At 39.6% G+C, this 19,908-nt stretch overlaps 1 protein-coding gene and 1 long non-coding RNA gene across 7 annotated transcripts in view; one reads left to right on the forward strand and one right to left on the reverse strand.

The window, feature by feature from the left end:
- Positions 1-2,350, forward strand: part of LOC138783535 (uncharacterized) — a 38,653-nt gene extending 36,303 nt beyond the window's left edge. For 5 of the 6 annotated variants that reach the window (XR_011361705.1, XR_011361708.1, XR_011361707.1 and 2 more), the window contains one exon: positions 2,033-2,350. This is a non-coding gene — a long non-coding RNA (uncharacterized lncRNA). Of the gene's footprint in view, positions 1-480; positions 547-2,032 lie in introns of all 6 variants that reach the window. The other variant, XR_011361706.1, reaches the window with a different exon arrangement.
- Positions 1-19,908, reverse strand: part of CPNE4 (copine 4) — a 282,805-nt gene that overhangs the window by 3,386 nt on the left and 259,511 nt on the right. Inside the window, exons 13-15 of the mRNA XM_069958337.1 lie at positions 19,014-19,065; positions 14,439-14,572; positions 12,416-12,652 (exon numbers count right to left, since the gene is read on the reverse strand). Of these exons, the coding sequence (XP_069814438.1) occupies positions 12,416-12,652; positions 14,439-14,572; positions 19,014-19,065 (423 nt within the window). The remainder of the gene's footprint in view (positions 1-12,415; positions 12,653-14,438; positions 14,573-19,013; positions 19,066-19,908) is intronic.

Here is a 19,908-nt window from a genome sequence, read left to right on the forward strand (position 1 = left end):
AGCACAGGAGAGAAGCACAGGGGGGAGAAGAAAACAGGCCCAGGTTTCACACTGAGTGAGTATAAATACATTTAGAATCTATATTATTAACTATATGTATAATATGCACTGTTTTAGTGTCATTTTGTGCCATTTTGGTTGGTGGTGTGCCCCGGGATTTTTTAAGTATAAAAAGTGTGCCGCGGCTCAAAAAAAGTTGAAAATCACTGGTCTATAGAAGCCTTAGATTGCCTTAGTCAGTTAATTGCAATGCTAGAGAGATAAAGAAATAGATATATAGAAAGTTCAGCTTTTTAACATTAGCATTTAGCATGATCTTCATGCTTCAGACCTGGAGATTTGGTCCCCTGCATTTTTTCATCAATGTTGTGCCAAGATCCTATATCAAATGGCATATCAAGCACAATGACCCAGGGGAAAAAAAAACGTAAAGTCATATGGTCACCTCCCTTACCCTCATTTAATGTCATTGGTTAACAGAGTCCTTTAGGCTGAGCTTCATGGAAGTTGTGCCCCATCTCCCAGCCCCGGATAAGTGTTATACAGGTATATCTGAAGTGTGTAGCATCTAAGCATGTGGATGGCACAGAGAACTGCACAGAGTAAAGGAAGTGGGTGAATCTGTGTGGGACAATATTGCTTTAAACACCTCACCAATAAAATAAAACTTTTATTGTTACTGTTTAACCCCTTAAGGTTAAAGCCAATTTTTTTCGTTTTTGCGCTTTTTCCATTTTATGTTTAAAAGTCCATAGCGTTTGCATTTTTTCACCTAGAGACACATATGAGCCCTTATTTTTTGCGAAACAAATTGTACTTTGCAATGACAGGCATTATTTTTCCATAAAATATGCTGTGAAACCAGAAAAAAATCATTTGCGCTGTCAAATTGAAAAAAACAAAAACAAATTTGTTTTGATTTCGGGGAGTTTTGCATTTACGCCGTTCGTCCTATTGTAAAATTGACTTGTTATGCATGTTCCTCAAGTTGTTACGATTACAATGATATGTAACATGTATAACTTTTCTTTTATCTAATGGCTTTTAAAAAATTCAAACCATTGTTAACAAATATATGTTCCTTAAAATCGCTCCATTCCCAGGCTTATAGCGCTTTTATCCTTTGGTCTAAGGGGCTGTGTGAGGTGTCATTTTTTGCGCCATGATGTTTACTTTCTATTGGTAACTTGATTGCGCATATAAGACTTTTTGATCACTTTTTATTACAATTTTTTCTGGATTTGATGCGACCAAAAATGCGCAATTTTGCACGTTGGAATTTTTTTGCGCTTACGGCGTTTACTGTACGAGATCAGGAATGTGATTAATTAATAGTTCGGGCGATTACGTGCGCGGTGATACCAAATATGTTTATTTATTTGTTTATTTAATAATTTATATTTATAAAATGGGAAAAGGGGGGTGATTTGGACTTTTATTAGGGGAGGGGATTTTTTACCAGGCCGGCCAGAAGAACGGATCTCCTGGCGGGACCCTGCTCTGAACACCCCCCGCGGCACCATGACGTACCAGATACGTCATGGGTCGCTAAGGGGTTAAAGATAATTATAGACATAAAGGCCTTAAAAGCACCTGGGACCTTATTACTGTTGTCACAGTATTCAATGGCATATTGATGTACGTAGAGCAAAATGAATGGCCAGTACTTAATATTCACCACATCTTTAGGTCGACTTGTTGCCATTCACTACCATATCTAAATTATGATATGGACATATACTCCATAATTCCATATACTAAGCAGCACCACATCTTTAATCTAAAGAATAACAGATGTTTTGTAAACTGCAGTCACACACATAAATGTTTGTATAGGTAAAACTAAAACTACATTGGTGTGGATTGCGCAAATATAGGAATCTAATGGAACTCTTCTACAATGACCGTAATATCCCTGGGACAAAATGACCATGGCTAGTATGAGTGGAATGAATTAAGCGTTTGTAATGCTTGCTTGATTTTATTGCAATTGTGTATAAGTTGTCTCATGCACACTCCTTGTGTATTTTAGCCAATTCCCTCTTACACGTGCTCCTGGCCAGAAGGAAGGCGGAACGCCTGAAACTGCTGTTTCCTCAGGAAATACGTCCTGCACCCTTATCCAACCCCTCCCTGCTGTGTAATGGTAACCTAATTGAAATAAAGTTTGAGCTTGAATCCAGAGTGCTGGACTTTATTATCTCTACCTGTACAATCACTTATTTTACATATGAGTTGGGTGGTCAGTCTATTCATTTCTTGTACCTTAATTTATATTAACAAAAAAAAAATCCAGGTGAACATACAGCGTTCATAGTGCATTATTTATTTATGCATATAATTTTTTTTTTGCTTGGATTTTTCATTTTTATTTTCATTTTTTTGTATTTCTGTTATTCTTATTTTGTTGTTATCCACTGTTGGCTATTTGTCATATTTATCATCTATATGAGGGTTGCCACCCTGGGAAACATCTTACCTGATGGTTTTCCTGAGTCTGGGATTCTTTTTAGTGTTTCTATGGGATCTTTATAGTGTCAATTCACATACTACTTCTTGTACCTGCTCGAATAAAGTACTTTTACTTTCATAATTTTGGTGTGCCATTTTGCCTTTATAGTATACTATCTTGCTTTTCTTTTTGTTATATGTTAGTCCATGTATACTGGTCGTGAGCATCCATATATATGAGACTTAGGTTGTGCACACCCTACTTAAAGGGGTACTCCGGCGGGGGGGGGGGCACTTTTTCGCTGGGACCGGGGAGGAGGTGGCTAAGGGAAAAGACGTCCTCTCACCTCCCCGGTTTCAGCGGCAGGTCCCACATCGCGGCACTCTGGTGCCCGGTTCCCAGCCGCTTCATGGTGTCTGACGCGGGCCCGAGACGTGACGTCTCAGGTCTGCTCAGCCAGTCAGTGAAGGAGGCGGGATCCTTTTCAAGTCCACTCAGAACCCGCTTCTGTCACTGACTGGCTGAGGGGACCTGAGACGTATCGTCTCGGGCCCATATCAGACACCAGGAAGCGGCCGGGAACGGGACCGGAGCGCCGCGATGCGGGACCCACTGCTTGAACCGGGGAGGTGAGTGGACGTCTTTTCCCTCAGCCACCTCCTCCCTGGTCCCAGCGAAAAAGTGCCCCCCCCCCCCCCCCGCTGGAGTACCCCTTTAAATTAGTTGCAACTGCTCAAGTGAAACACAATTCCAGGTAGAATGCCGTGGCCTATATGATTCTGCAGCTCATATCTCGTACATATACTAAGACAGAGACTTTTAGATGTGTGGGTACATTTGATGGACACAAATGAGGTCTTATCCGTTTTGAAAAAACACTGGCATTTCCTTAGGGCCAATAGAAATATAGCCAAAGTTGTAGGAGATAGACCTTTTAGGAGAAGACAGACTTTTAAGGGAGGACAGAACCTCAAAACATGCTGGTACATAGCCATCGTAGTCCATTTGGTAGTCCCATTACATGGTTGACAAACAACATAAAAGTTTCCTTCTCCTGTGGACAATGCAGTGGTAACAGGTATATGTGAACAGGACTTTTTGCAACCCAGTTGACAATTGATAATATGAAATATGACAATTTATCAATGGTAGCGCTAGGATCGTTGAATATATAGCCAGTTGTCCGTGCCCCAACCACTAACCAAGAACTACGGCGGAGGATTTCACAACATCAGAATACTAAACGCACATGTGCAAATAACCCTATCTCATTCCATATGAGGAGCACACATGGTAGGCACTTGGATGACCTGTCCTTCTGGAGTTTGTGTCAGATCCGGACAGGCCCTAGAAAGGGGAACATGGATGGACTGTTATTAAGAGAAGCAAGGTGGATTTATAGGCTTAAGAGCCTTACACCGGATGGCTTAAATGCCTTTCATTTGCCGCTTTTTGTAAATAGTTCTTAGTAGTAGATAATTGCTTAGTGTTCCTAAAGACCAATTCTTTTGAGTTTTCTATCTTCTGATATCTCATTTTATACTTACCTGATAGATATTTACGAAGATTTCACTTCACTCTGCGGATACATATATATATATATATATATATATATATATATATATATATATATATATGCAGAAAAGCAGACATACAGTATTTTATGGCCTTATTTACTTCTCACTGTGAACAAGGGGGAGGGGAAGTGTCTGGTTGTCCTCTGATGAAAATTCAACAAACATAATTACGTTGCAATAAGTTTTTTGTTATGTCCAAAGTATTGTTTACCGTGAATCATGCATGTTTGTTAAACAATTTATATACTAGCCACGGTCTATTTGTCCCAGGGATGTTATGGTCACTGTAGTTCTTATCAGCGATCCACAGCAATGTAGTTTTAGTTTTACTTTTATTTAAATAAACATTAGGTGAATGACTGCAGTTCAACATGCTAATATATAAACATAGGAAATGCACTATTTAGCATAAGGAATTATGGAGTATCTGTCCATATCATAATTTAGATATGGTGAATATTAACTACTGCCATTGAACACTGTGACAGTGATTAGAGCGCTTATGATGTGAATACAGAGCAGCGCTAGAACTAAGATTGATGACATGCACATTGAGAGCGATCTCCATAAAAGTTCCATGACATGCTCGTTTACTTCATCTCCTCAAGGCTTTAGCTCTTTTCTGCTCCCTGGACAACACCTAGGTGTACCACCCATTCTGAATAATGGAATGACATACTGGCGTATGGCATATTTGCTTATCCGTCTAACCACATGAGAATAAAAAGGCAGGATTGCAAGTGTTGGTACCTCACCATTATTAGGCAACTAAACTAACAATATACCAGCATTTATTACCATAGAAAAAAAACTGCAATTTTTAACTTAATTATCTTCTCAAACCAAACGCCATACAGTGTGACAAATATTTTCTACTATCAAAGCCACAATCCTGCTGAATGAAAATACGCCAGGGGGATTTTAACTGCACACAAAGACACAGGCATTGGATTATGGATAACATACAACATTGATTTTCCACTATTTGTCTCTAAAAATAAGGAGATTTACAGAGCACTCCAAAATGTAATATGTTTAGGATAAAAGATTATGAGGGGGGATTCATGAAATGACCATTTCATTTATGTAATTTACGAAAACCCTCTGACACATTTACAACTTAAGGCTGGGTTCACACTATGTATATTTGAGGCTGTATTTGTGAGGCTGTATAGCAACCAAAACCAGGAGTGGATTGAAAACACAGAAAGGCTCTGTTCACATAATGTTGTAATTGAGTGGATGGCCATCATTTAATGGCAAATATTTGCTGTTATTTTAAAACAACGGCTGTGGTATTGAAATAATGGCCGTTATTTACTGTTATATGGCGGCCATCCACTCAATTTCAACATTGTGTGAACAGAACCTTTCTGTGTTTTCAATCCACTCCTGGTTTTGGTTGCTATGAGGACCTGACATGAGGACCAAATACTGCCTGAAATATACTGTGTGTGAACCCAGCCTAATAACAGGTAATATCAGGTAAGAATGAACTTTACGGTACACTAGTTTATGCTGCTGTATGTAAGAGTAGCAAACACCTACTAACAGAGTCTAAAGGGCGATTACATTTTAAACTATACACTGGAAGAAGTAGAAAAAAAATTCTTTTGCACTTTTTATGACTGCAGCTTAAATTAACCAAAATATTGTAATTGTAGTGATCTGCGATGCTGTTAGTTTACCACTAGATTTTAGCCATCATATGACCACAAAAATGGACTGTATTATATCAGTGTCAAATCGCTCTTTGCTGCAGTCTCCATGATTCATTGCTTCTAATTGATCTTTTTTTTTTTTATCTAGAACTAGCAGCTAGTGCACTTGGCAAAGGGACCTTGGAAAGATGAGAGCTGGGATGTCATTTGTTACTATAGTCAATGTGTAATTTTTCTTTTACACTAGTTTAGTGAAATCATTCCTTTAAAACAATTACAGTTTCCAGTTACACTATCATTTACAAAAACGGTAAATAAGGCCCAAGGCCAATGATTGAGTGTGGCTAGCATAGATCTGGACTTTGCATGTTGTTGGTCCAGAGTTGGATCAAATAATCATTTTGTCTCTGCACCTGGCAAAAACACTGCCAATGTTGTTTATTAGCAGTCTCTGTCATATGACTTCATCTGCTACCGGTTTGGCTGTTAGGTATTCATGGAGTTCAACATAAACAGTGTGTATCTGTTGGGGATTTCCCCTTAAAGTGATATTGTCAGCCCCTTACTTTATATGCGTTTTTTAGCACCATCCACAAGCTTAGCTGCTGCACATTTGATATATACCTGTATAACACTTTTCTTTTTTTTTAACGATATTTTATTAGTGGCTTATGTAATATTTGAACATACATATTGAAAATTCATTACATATTCAAAAAGAAAGTCGCTCACAGGCAACAAAGGATTGTATGTTAACAATATCATACAGATACTATGAGCCTTTGTAATACCCTTAAAAGATATATTATCATATACAATACAATGTAGTCTTACCAAAAACATAGGTAGAAAAACAGTAATCTATAATATCACCTTAAAACATGGTATAGATGTCAGATATTCAAATATGCTACCAATAGAATGGAGAGAATTGTCTTTTAGGGTACAAACCCACACACCGTATACACAGCAGATACGCAACAAATACGCAGCAAATACGCAGCAGATTTGTTGGTACAGATTTGATGCTGTGTTCAGTTATTTAGATATAATCTGCTGCGTTTTTGCTGCGTATTTGCTGCGTGTTTGCTGCGTATTTGCTGCGTATCGCAGCAGTAAATACACTGCTTATACGGTGTGTGGGTTTATACCCTAACAGAGAAAGGGAAAAGCTTAAGATATTTGGAGTGCTCCCAGAGTTCCCTTTTGGGCGGCCATGCAATACCAATCAGTGTCCTTAAATTGATTAATGACAGAGTCTCTCTCTTCTATAGTAAAATCATGAATTAGAAATTTTGTCCATTTGGACATAAATGTTTTTGTTGATTTTTCTTTGGTGCGCAATACATCCAAAAGTTCCCAATGAAAGATCTCCTTCAGAGCGGAGATTACCTCAGAAATGTCTGGTAGAGTATCCAGTATCCAGTGTCTTAATAAACATTTCAGGGAAACTAATAGAGTTAAATGAATTCCTTTAGAAGTAAGTAATTTAGGAGAGGGAGTAGTAGAGTCTATATCAATAAAATAAAAAAGATAACTAAGAGGGAGAAGTGGTATGGCATGGCCCCAAGTGGAGAAAAGATAGAGCCGCACAGAGTCCCAAAATTCCTGCACTCGCGTGCAGGCCCAGTGAAACAAGTCTGCTTTAGGAAGTGAACATTTCGGGCAACTGTTTATGTGAGCAGTGTGGGAGTTGGAAAAAGGAATATTAAAGGCATATATAGCCTTGTGTATAAAGCAGAAATGTATTTCACGTAGAACCACATTGGGAGTGGCAGAATGCACTAGTTGAGATCCTCTCAATATTTGTTGGGTCAGATCCTCTGAAAAAATTACGGAGGACCATTTTTAAAAAAAAAATTGTCTAGATAAATTCTTTTGAGAGCGTGATCTAAGTTCTCCATATGTATGTGATAAAGAATTATGTACCGGTGGTGTTGGGAATAGATTATCAAATTCTATATCACTTTCTGCTTCTGCTATGTCCCGTTCTCTGGAAGTAAGAAATTCAATTATAGAATCGTATTGAGGTAAATTAAATGAGGACAATTAAAATCGTGTTCTGACGATATCCCATGATAAGAAAGTGCTGGAATTAGTATCAGCAGATCCCCAACAGAAGAAACATGTGCACTCTGCCACTCCGAGTAGTCCAATTTGTCTGAGTCAGGTGGGTAAAGTGGTGAATGCCACAGAGGAAATCTTTTCGATAGGCAAAAGGGTAAACCATATAATTTTCGTATCGCCTTCCATGAGGCAATGGTGTCTTTAAAGGACACCTGTCACCCCCCGTGCCGAGGTGATAGGCTCCCGACCCCCTTTTAGATCCCCCTATACTTACGTGATCCCGCCAGGTCCCGCTTCCTGAGCTGTCCGGGTCCCGGAGATATCAGTGCCCGAAGCCCGGCGCGCGCGCTGAGAGATGAGTCCGATGCCCATAGAGAATGACGGAGCATCGGACTACCCATTCATTCTCTATGGGCGTCCGACTCTGCTGTTAGCGCGCACCGTGCTTCGGGCGCTGATATCTCCGGGACCCGGCCGGCTCAGGAAGCGGGACCCGGCGGGATCACGTAAGTATAGGGGGATCTAACTGTGGGTCGGGAGCCTGTCACCCCGGCACGGGGGGGTGACAGGTCCTCTTTAAAGATAACACTTCTCTTAATTTCTGGGAGGAAGTTCTGGTAATTTAGCATGTAGCAGGGTGGGTAAAGGCCAAGGTGCTACTAAAGCTTTCTCAATTAAAATATTGGAGAAATATAACGTGTCCATAGTCCAATCTTTAGCATGGCGAAAGAGAGTGGCTAAATTATATAATCTAATATCTGGGCATTGAGCGCCACCTTTAGAAGTAGGGAGACAGAGAGTGGAATAGGCAATACGAGGTCTCTTTGATTGCCAAATAAATTTAGTGAAATATGATTGGAGTAGGGAAACGTCAGAATGTTCGAGTAAAAGGGGTATTGTTTGCATTGGATATAACAGTTTTCCAAAACACATCAATTTGATTAAGTGGGTACGGCCTAGAATTGACAATGGTAGAGATTCCCATCTCTGGAGATCTTGTTTTATTCTCTTAATTATAGGGCGATAGTTCAGGGAATATAGTGAGGAGGGAGTTCTGCCAATCTGGATTCCAAGATAAGTAATATAGGATTTAGCGATGGAGACCCCCGCAGGACCCGAAGTAGACCTCTTATGTGGAGTTAGGTAAAGAAGTTGACTTTTATGTATATTGATTCTATACCCAGAGAAGGAACCAAAAAATTTTAAGGCATCTAATACTGCCGGAACATGTAGATCTGGGTTATCTAAATATATTAAAGTATCATCAGCAAAGCATGTAACTTTGATGACTTGGGAACCAACCCGTATGCCTGAGAAAAAGTCAGAAGAAATAAGATATCTAGCAAGAGGCTCCATCGCCAAATTGAACAATAGAGGGGATAGGGGGCAACCCTGTCTGGTACCTTTTTGTAAGGGAAAGCTATCTGAAAGGAAACCCGGGGTATGAATTCTAGCTTTCAGAGATGTCTATATTGTGGAAATAAAATCTTTGAATTGACCTGTGATACCAAATTTTGTTAAGGTCATGTCCAGCCACCCCCAGCTGATATTATCAAAAGCCTTTTCGGCGTTAATTGCTAACAGACCTGGAGAGTGGCTGGAACGACCCCCAGATTGGACACCAGACTGGGCCGCTAGTACCGTTCTTATATTAGTGACACCAGAACGTCCTTTTATAAAGCCAACTTGATGGCTGCCTATTAGTGATGGTAGAATGTCTGCCAATCTATTGGTCATAATCTTTGCCAACAATTTTAGGTCTACATTTATTAAAGAGATTGGCCTGTACGAATTAGGAGATGTCGGATCCTTCCCCTGTTTGTGTAGTATTTTGATATATGCAGTATCTCCCGAGGGGAGCATGTGATGGTCAGTCAGAATAGTTTGGAAAGTAGAAAGAAGAGTGGGGGAGATGACAGAAGACATAGATTTATAAAATTCTGCACTATAGCCGTCAGGGCCTGGAGCTTTGTTATTTTTAAGTGTAGAGATAGTGGCAGTAATTTCCTTCAATGTGACTGGGGCGTTGAGAGAATCAAGAGAAGGGGTATCAAGAGAAGGTAGAGTTAATGACTCTAGAAAGTTCTTACCAGCAGCTAGATCAAGCCTATCTTTGGAATATAGTGAGCGGTAACATTTTGTAAAAGTTGTGATATGACTTTAGGATCTTTTTGTATATTACCCGCTGTATCTTTGAGAGCAGGGATATGTGTTGTAGGTCTACGTCCTTTAGCAAGGTTAGCTAACATTTTTCCTGATTTATTACCATAGCAGAATAAACGGGATATGTATTAATCTCTCTATATAGCATTGAGTTTTTCCTGTGCAATTTCGAAAGCTTGTCTAGCTGCTGTCCATTTAGATTTATTGTCATCTGTAGGGGAAGACAGGAAAAGAGTGTATGTAGAGCGCAGATCTTGGGAAAGTTGAAGATAGTTTTTACGTGCTTCACGTTTCTGGGCAGCCACATAAGAAATTATTTGGCCCCTTAGAACTGCTTTTGCAGTCTCCCAGAAAAGTATTGGGGATTGTGTATGTTCAGCATTGTTAGAATAAAAGTCTGACCACCATTTTTTTAATAGTTTGATACATGATTCATCACTAGCTAAATGAGAAGGAAATCTCCAAATAATATCAGATCCCTTCTGAAAAATGTTTCTTAATTGTAAACTAACAGGGGAGTGATCCGAAACTATATCATGAATTTCAGAGTCTTCTACTCTGCCAAGAGAGTCCGGTGACACTAAACAGTAGTCTATTCTTGACCAGGCAGTTTGGGAGTCAGAGTAAAAAGAGTATTCTCTACCATCTGGGTGTAGATGACGCCAAGAATCAGATAGGGAGGTAGAATTAAGGAAGTTGGATAAAATATTATCTGATGAAGTATATACAGTAGGGGTTGACAGTGTCACTTTAAGCAAAATAACAAGAAGATGGATTGGCCTTCTAGGCACCCTTGGAACAAATCCAATGAACACACAGAAAGACAAAATTTTATATTTGGGCAGCACTGGATACTTTCTCTTACACAGTATATAGCTATCAATTGTGTATGGTCACCCACAATAACCTAGATGGATCCTCATGCATTTATGTGCCCACATTTGTCCTGCTCATTTCTTCATGCTCCCTGCAGTCTCTTACAGCCCTTGTGTTGCCCATGCTTTCCATTCCTGCTATAATGTGCCTGCACTTACACTCAGCTATACACACTGCTGCTATAATGTGCCTGCACTTACACTCAGTCATTCACACTGCTGTATAGAAAAGTTTCAGTCACTGTCCTCCTGCACAGCTCTGTGATTCTCACTTCCTGATTGGTACATTGGTACATGCTGAACACATAACCCTTCCCCATTGTGATCATGTGACCACACAGACCTCTGTCAGCAGCCCTGTTTCTCTATGCTAGCCTGTTGAACTACATTCCTGCATTATGGGGATCTGCACCTCCATTCTGTATCTACAAACTGCTGCTGTTTTTTTTTTTTTTCATTTTTATGCACTTACTATACAATATACTCCACATGCTGCTTGGCTATACTCTACAGTAACTTATAATATGACACATCCAGCTTTCTAAATGTTTGCTTTAAAAAAAACAACAACATTTTTTTGGGGTGTGGAACCAATTGTCTGCATTTCAATGATTTTTAATGGAAAAATTGGCTTCGGTTTAAGAGTGATTTAGATTTCGAACTCACAGTCCCGAAACTAATTGTGCTTGTAATCCAAGCCACCACTGTACTACACATTCACATCCTCTGGACATTCTCTAGCTTCATTGCTGGATTAACATGATTTTTTTACTTTTCATTGTTTTGTTCATTGAGCAAGATTGTAAATACAGAAATAATAATACAGCTGAATGGAGAAAACTTTAGATGAGTACAGTATAGGGCAACCCCTGGAATATGGGAGAAATGGACCAAGATGCATCCGATCCTTCTTAATGAGGTTGTATATGACTAGAAGAAGGAAAAGAGGGAATAGAAATAAAATGGATCCACAGTGCTTAATCTCTGTGTTCTCTATAAATGTATAAGTGTCAACAGACTTGAAAAAGAAAGTTCACAACTATAGATGAGGAAACCTCGAGCATGCTCAAGTCTATCCGAACCCGATTGTTCGGCATTTGATTAGCGGGGGCTGCTGAAGTTGGATAAAGCCCTAAGGCTATGTGGGAAAACATGGATATAGTCTTCGGCTGTATCCATGTTTTCCAGACAACCTTAGAGCTTTATCCAACTTCAGCAGCCACCGCTAATCAAATGCCAAAGTTCAGGTTCGGATGGACTCGAGCATGCTTGAGGTTCGCTCATCTCTATTCACAACACAAATGGTGAATTATGACAGCATAATATAGGATTTATATTATATGTTTTTACTTAGGAGTTCTTAAGAGTGGGTTCCCACTACGTTTTTACAATCCGTTTTTGCAAAAAAAAAAATGACCAAAAGACTGACAGAAATACTATGTGAACTGAATGTGTTTATGTTAATATTTAGAATGTTTGTTGGTATGTGAAGAATATCATTCATGTACCCCATAATTCACACAGCAATCTAATATATGTCTGTATCATAGACTGACTGATAAATGCCCCGCACCATCTGTCACATTTTTTTTTTTTTTTTAGTTTAGTAAGAATACATACGTGTTTGAAATTTCTGAATGGCACAAACTGAACAATATCACGGAGTACAGGCTCTCCCTTTGGTGACCTCAGTATTCCATCATCTCCATCTAACATCTGCATGTCACTGAAATCAGCATTTCCCACACCGACAATGATGACTGACATAGGAAGATGAGAGGCGTGAACTATGGCTTCCCTGGTGTCAGCCATGTCTGTGATAACTCCATCTGTTAAGATGAGCAAGATGAAGTATTGCTGCAAGTGAACAAATACAAAACTAGTGATAAATATTTCATATTAAAAGCATAAATTGGTACAAGAGAAAACAAAACGTCCTTCAGATAAAATGTATTTTGTGATAAAATAGCAGTAAAAGTTATGTAAACAGCCATTTACATGTGTTTTTTTCTACATCTCTTGCAATCTTATCCAATGACATGGGTTACAATATATATTTTTTTTAAAATACTCCTCACAGTTATCTAATATGAATGACAGCCAAATTTATTTGGCTGAAGCAGCATATAATAGTCACAGCTTGGGGTAACCCCCCATTGAATTATTGCCAATCAGTTTGCTGTTTTCCCATTGCTGCCCTCTCTTGTGTGCTGTACTTGTAAAAGACTGGTGGGCCACTGTTAGTTAATACTTGCAAGTGTTCCTGGTCATCTGGAGACTGGTCTTGAACAAGTATGGCTGGCACGGAGGCCAACCAAAGAACTCTGCTTTCCTTCTTAACTGATCAACATCCAGTGATTGCCTTGCAGGGTTGTCGATCAGTCACCCAATGCATGTGGCAGCTGTCATTTTGCCATAATCGCTGTTGATTTTGGCATGTAAACTAACAGCAGGTGTCTGCTCCTAAGACCCCCCCCCCCCCCCACACACACACACACCACAATCTGTTTGGGGCATATTAAAATGAGAATCCAGACAAACCTGACAGTGTGGTCATGAAATTATAAAATCTTGTGTACCTATACCATTGTATTGTATTAATTATTATATAATTGCAGCTGCTTATTGTAAATTTAAATATATTGTAACCTATAATAGCAAGGGTCTCTCAAATGTGTGAAGCTAGAAAGCTATTTTGCAAACACAGGACATTGTATGAATAAGGGTAAACCTTTTCAAACATTTTATATTAGAACAATCACAGCTGCCAGAGTTCTGTTTCAAGGAGTGTTAGCTTCAGAGAAGTCCCAACAATGTCACAGAGCAACTACTTATTTCTAGCAATATTGCAAATACCGGCATTGATATGCTAAAAACCAGGGCTGGCCTCAGGTTAGATGGTGCCCTGTCTGAAAAGGGCCCCCTAAAGGTGATATAGACTAAATCCTACAGCCTCCCATCCCTCCAGGCGACACCACTGCGGAAGGAGGGCAGCCAGGGGCGCTCTGACAGACAGAAAGCACACAGAAATTTCTAAGTTAGATGTGATGTCTGTCTGCCAGAGCGCCCTGATTGAATCACTACAAGGAGGACCAGGCGACCAGTTATGGAGGTGCACCGGCAGAAGACAGCACATCTTACTCAGAAATTTTCCGGATTGCCCCCCACCCCCACCCCCAGCTGCCCAGGAGTGATGCACCCTGTGAAATGTCTGTGCAAAGTGTTAGTCTGCACCAGGTGAAAGGCATAATACACCCCCCCCCCCAAGTAGTCGGTCTAGACCCTCCTCTTTGAATTTGTTCTTAAATCAAATCCAGTAAGGAACACCAGCATTCTCCTGGCCATTTCCTTCAGGTTACTTTTTTCTTTAAATCTCTGGGCACTGCAGTACCAGGTTCTGGTAGTAAACTGAGGGGGTGGGGGTGTCGTTGGAAATAATTTTGTGGTCTGATCAAAGCTTTAAATAATTTTCAAGTCTGGACTGAAGTCTGAATTCATTTTGAGGTCTTGTCTAATGTATGTGGGAACTCAGTGGGTCTGGTGTTGGTATCAGTTTGATGGGTAGGGTCTGGTCAGGCCCCCCTCTAAATGTAAAAAATATAGTGCTAGAAGTATAGTAAATATTAGTATTTCTGTGGCTCACCGTGGCTTCCATTGTGTGGGTCTCCTCTGAGGCCGACTTTGCCACTTTCTGAATAATGGGAGCAATGTTGGTTGGTCCATACAGCTGTAACTTGGGCAGACAATTCTGATAGGCCTCTACCACTCCTTGTATACCTACAAAAGAAAAAGGTAAAAGCATGCTTCTTAGATATAAAAAATATATTGTGAACCCCGCAATGTACTTCCTAAAGCACTGCAGAACTACATGTATGAAAGGATGTATTTGTGAAGATTTAACAGTTTGACATGCCTCCTTTAAGACAGATGAAACAATTAAAAAGTAACATCGTTACAGATGTTCCATGAAGATTATATCTAAAAACAGTCCATCTATATTCACTTTTCATTAAAATCATAGTTATACACAACACAACAGGAGAAACCCACGTGTTTTTGGCTCTAGATGGCCCTCAATAATGACTCCTATAAGCCTTTACTTGTAGCCACCACAAGACTTGGTTACTACGGGACCTTGAGACATTGGCTTCAATGTATATAATATCCCAAAAAGCAGGTACGATAGCAAACTCAGCTGTGTCCTTTGACTATTTTGCAAGGAAATGAAATATGTAATACTACTGTATATATTTCTTAAATAGCAAATAAAATTGAATTTATCTCCTATATGTTGTTATTTGACTATGTTAGTATTGTAATATTCAGTTCAGCTGTATTTGCGCTTTAAAGGGGTTGTCCAGTGAAAATCTTCAAATCAACTGGTTTCAGAAAGTTATATAGATTTGTAATTTACTTTTATTTAAAAATCTCAAGTCTTTGCGTACTTATCAGCTGCTGTATGTCCTGCAGGAAGAGCTTTCCTAGTCTGAGTGCTCTCTGGTGCCACCTCTGTCCGAGACAGGAACTGTTCACAGCAGTAGCTAATCACCATAGTGACAGAGATGTCAGCAGAGAGACCTGTGTCAGACAGAAAAAAAAACATTTCCTGCTGGACATACAGCAGCTCATAAGTACTGAAAGACTTGAGATGTTTTAAATAGAAGTAAATTACAAATCCATATAATTTTCTGATTGATTTGAAAGAAAAAGATTTTCTCTGCATTATCCCTTTAATCTTCTACATGGTGATCACATTCAATGAAATGGTACCACGGATATAAAATTGCCTGTGCACAAATATGTATTGTACATTTTGCATTCTGTTTCTGCACCAGGAGGATTTGGATCTAAAAAGCTATAGGTCTCAGTCAGTCTGGATGGTCTTTGTAGTGGCAGTCCATATGGACAGGGCTTTCACGAATGTGATGCTATTTCAGAAATGTATCCAATATAAACAGAAAAGTCGCATTGTGCAGAGTGGTCCTGATTCTTAGCATATAAAAGCTAATTTTCAGTTGGCAGAGGCTCATTTGAGAATCCTTCTCGCTGATCGCATTGGGTTGCTGGGGGTATTTACGATGAATTGACCTTGCTTAGAAAAGTTGGTAGGGATGTGTTCTTTAGAATGCTTGCATCTATTGTTGTTACTTTTATCTTATTGTTACTTTTATCTGTACAAAAATATTGTAAGGCACAAAATTACTTGCGGCTGTGCAACAGATGGGAGCGGGCCATGTTGCATCAGCTGCTGTTGGTAATGTAAAATAAACACATGCATCTGTTCTTTAGTATTAGAAAAGGTACACATACTATCCAAATATCAGGGATGCCGTGCAGAATAGGGCTAGTATGTAATAAGATACTGTACTGGCTATGTACAGATGCTGCAGAGGTGTGGAGTTTGTTATTCTGTAAGTAGAGTTTGCTGTTATACAACGTAACATATGTGGATTTTTGTTAGGACTGTTAGGAGTATAAATGAACTTACCAAAGTATGTGAGGCTGTGTTCACATCTTGTTTTTGCACTATGCTGAACGTAATAATAGGGCACCCTCTACCCAACTCAAAGGATTGTATGGAAAAGTATAATATGTTTCACTTTTCTATAAAGAGTACACTGTATGTCTTTACAGTGGGACCCTATATATGATGTATACCACTGTTTCCATATACTATATAGCCAAGGGTGCTTCGGCCTTTCTGCTGCTTGAGACCAGCAGTCAATCAGCGACATTGATTCTAAGTAACAAAATCACACAGTTGTAGCAAACACTTTAGGCTCCGCAATAGCTATTGACCACAACCTCTGAGGTGTTACTGCTGGCAGTTATGTTCCAATAACAGTAGCAGGAACCCAACTGTGTACTATAACTGAGCTCCTGCTGTAATCCAGTGGATATACTGGTTAGTATGCTGATGGATTTATCTGACATCATGAAGGAACTAGGACCAGCTAATGGTGGATATATAAAGCTACATTTACATTACATTTCTGCCTGTACTGCATTCAGCTTATTTCCCAAACATATATGCTGCGTGTGCTCAGAAGTATAGCCAACCATGTTTTGAGTACTGCACAGAAAGTGAACACTTTTACAGTCAAGTGGAGGGCACAAAACCTATTGTGAATGGGACCTTTGCAGCTAATCGGAAAAGAATAAAAACTACTTCATCCAATTACTGTAACATATACAGACAAAAAAAAAATATATATATATACATACGTAGATAGTAGATACAAATGTGGAACTTTTTTTATTGTTTTGGTGTGCTCCATGATGTCTGCCTGGTCAGAACTGTGCAGACTGTATAAGCCAGGGGTAGGGAACCTCTGGTCCTTAAGATCCTCTCTTTCGGCCCCGGGAGCATGTTCGCGTAGATTGCCCTCCTTTGTCTGGCAGGTGCTGCAGATTGTATAACTTTGACTTGCGGCGGCCACCAGACACAGGAGGGTCCCAGCCAGCGTTGCAGCAAAGATGAGTAGGATGTTTTTTTTGTTTTTTTTATTTGAAACAAACGAGAGGCACCATTGGGGATTAACTCAAGGAGCAGGGCACCATTAGGGATTAACTCAAAGACCAGGGTACCACTGTGGGTTAATGACAGGACCAGGGGTGCTGCCGGCCAATCGGCATTCATCATTACTGGGCCAACTAACAACACTTCCTGCATTTGGTCTGTTTTTGCTGTTACTTAAGACCAAATGGTATTAGTGATGGAGCCCGGACTGCCATTTCCCAGTAAGTGAAACACCTAGTGGCCAATTTTATAACATTTTATTTTACATAGAAAACAGGTAAAAAATAAAGTTAATTTCATAGTTGATATATATTACCTGCCCTGCTGATTTAACAATTATTGTTAGTGACAGTGCCCATTTAAGCCATTAAGATATAAGGGCCAATAGAAGGAAACCTGACACCTATTTGTTTAGACTGTAGAGGGCACCATCTGGGGGTAGGGATTGAGGGGGAACAATGCTGTGCTACTAACTCATCAGAGTGGCTCCTGCTACACTCACATTCAGCAACCATTATGAATGTACACCGTGATGTGGATGGTACAAACCAGGAGAGCAGCTCCTGTTACAATGACTTTATTGCAATGTGGAGGCAGGACTGATAACTGTTTAGCTTGTACCCAACAGATCAGCAGTATCACTGTTTAGGACCAGGATTCTTTTTGAGGAGTCAGAATAGATGGGTGAAGTGATTTATCTGGTCAAGAAACTTTGTTCCCAGGAGCAAGTTGAGCTTCTTCCCATCTGCCTTTCTGTAAGGAAATTAGGTGGGGTTCCACACAAAGCCAAGAATCCTTATAGGACAAGAACTCTGACCTTCAGTGGATGCACCTTTTTTTTTATTACAGTCACCGTTCTGGGACAGGCTTTCTATCAGTATATCATATGAGTTATATTTTGTTATTCAACTCCCAGTGCTTTTCCTGTTTAGAATGTAGACATGGTTTTGACTAATGACACACACGGAAACAAATCAAATGACTTAAAAAAAACTATTTTCATTACTTCATCCTTTCCTTTCCCATACACAATACAATATACAGTGGTACCTTGGTTTAAGAGTAACTTGGTTTAAGAGCGTTTTGGTTTAAGAGCTCACAGTTTTTCAAAATTGTGACTTGGTTTAAGAGCATTGCTTTGGTTTAAGAGCTCCCTGTACTGGGTGGGAGCGCAAGTGGGGGAGGGACATGGTCTGTATAGCGGGGTCTACAGCACTGTACTCTGACCCAGGAAGTCTCCCTCACCTTCCAAATCATAGCAGATCAACTTCAGGCTGGGGCTTGCATCAGGGGACAGGACTGTGGGGGTAATCTCTTCATAGCTGTAACCCCTCTCTCCCCGGACAGAGAGTGCTGCATGTATGTGCCCACATCTGCCCTGCTCATTGCTTCATACTCCCTACAGTCTCTGTCAGCCCTTGCGTTTCCCATCCTCTCCATTCCTGTACAGTAACTTATAATATCACATATTCTGCTGTTTCTGAATGTTTGTTTCATCTGTTTTACATATTATTCAGAATAATAAAATCATTATTTTTGGGGTGTGGAACCAATTGTCTGCATATCAGTGATTTCTTATGGTAAAATATGTTTTGGTTTAAGAGTAGATTTGGATTACAAGCATGGTCCCGGAACGAATTATGCTCGTAATCCAAGGCACCACTGTACAACATTACAACCATAGAGATTACATTTTACCTGCACATTCAGGGTTGTCTTCATTAAAATTTATTGCAAAATCATGGGAAACCTTTATAAAAAGGAAAAAGAAAGATAAGTAAAGCTTTAGAGCTTCATATATAGTAATGTATTTACAGCCAAACACAGGTCTGAAAATCGAATGTAAGGCTACATTCACACACACAGTATTTTTGCATATTATTTTGGTCAGTATTTTGCAACCAAAACCAGCAGTGAATTGAAAACACACAAAGGCTATGTCCACACACTATTCAAATTGAGTGAATGGCCATCATTTAATGGCAAATAATGGCCGTTAACTCAAAACAACGGCCATTGTTTTAAAATAACAGCAACTATTTGCCATTAAAAGGCGTCGGTGAACATGGCCTATCTGTGTTTTCAATCCAATCCTGGTTTTCGTTAAAAAATACTGACCAATACTGAGCAAAAATACTGTGTGAATATAGCCATAGGGTGTAATAGATAGACTATACATGAAAGATAAAAGGACTACAGTAATTCACAATCTCATAAAAAGCAGATGCATCCCTTATGCAGGACAATGTGAAAAAAGAAATAAACCCTTTACCCAATGTTATATATTTTAATAGGGAAGCCTTAATTTATGGAAAATAGAAGCAAAAGTGACGCACATAATAGATCAGTAAGCATGTGATCGTTTTAGTGTTAATGTAAACCAGGTCTTTATTCACAATAGTTTGATGATTGATTGCTTGGATGCAAATTACAGACAGTAGAATCATAATTATAGATGCCGTCGTGTTTTCTCATGTGTTTAGTTGCTTGCACTATGTGTTGTGTGAAGGTACATGAAAAACATGGGTCCCCTGTGACCACGTTTACCCAGAGGAGAGCCCTACAACCTGCATGTACGTTGATCTGTTTTGCC

The sequence above is a fragment of the Dendropsophus ebraccatus genome, chromosome 2 (genome assembly GCF_027789765.1).
Source record: "Dendropsophus ebraccatus isolate aDenEbr1 chromosome 2, aDenEbr1.pat, whole genome shotgun sequence".
NCBI classification, from domain to species: domain Eukaryota; kingdom Metazoa; phylum Chordata; class Amphibia; order Anura; family Hylidae; genus Dendropsophus; species Dendropsophus ebraccatus.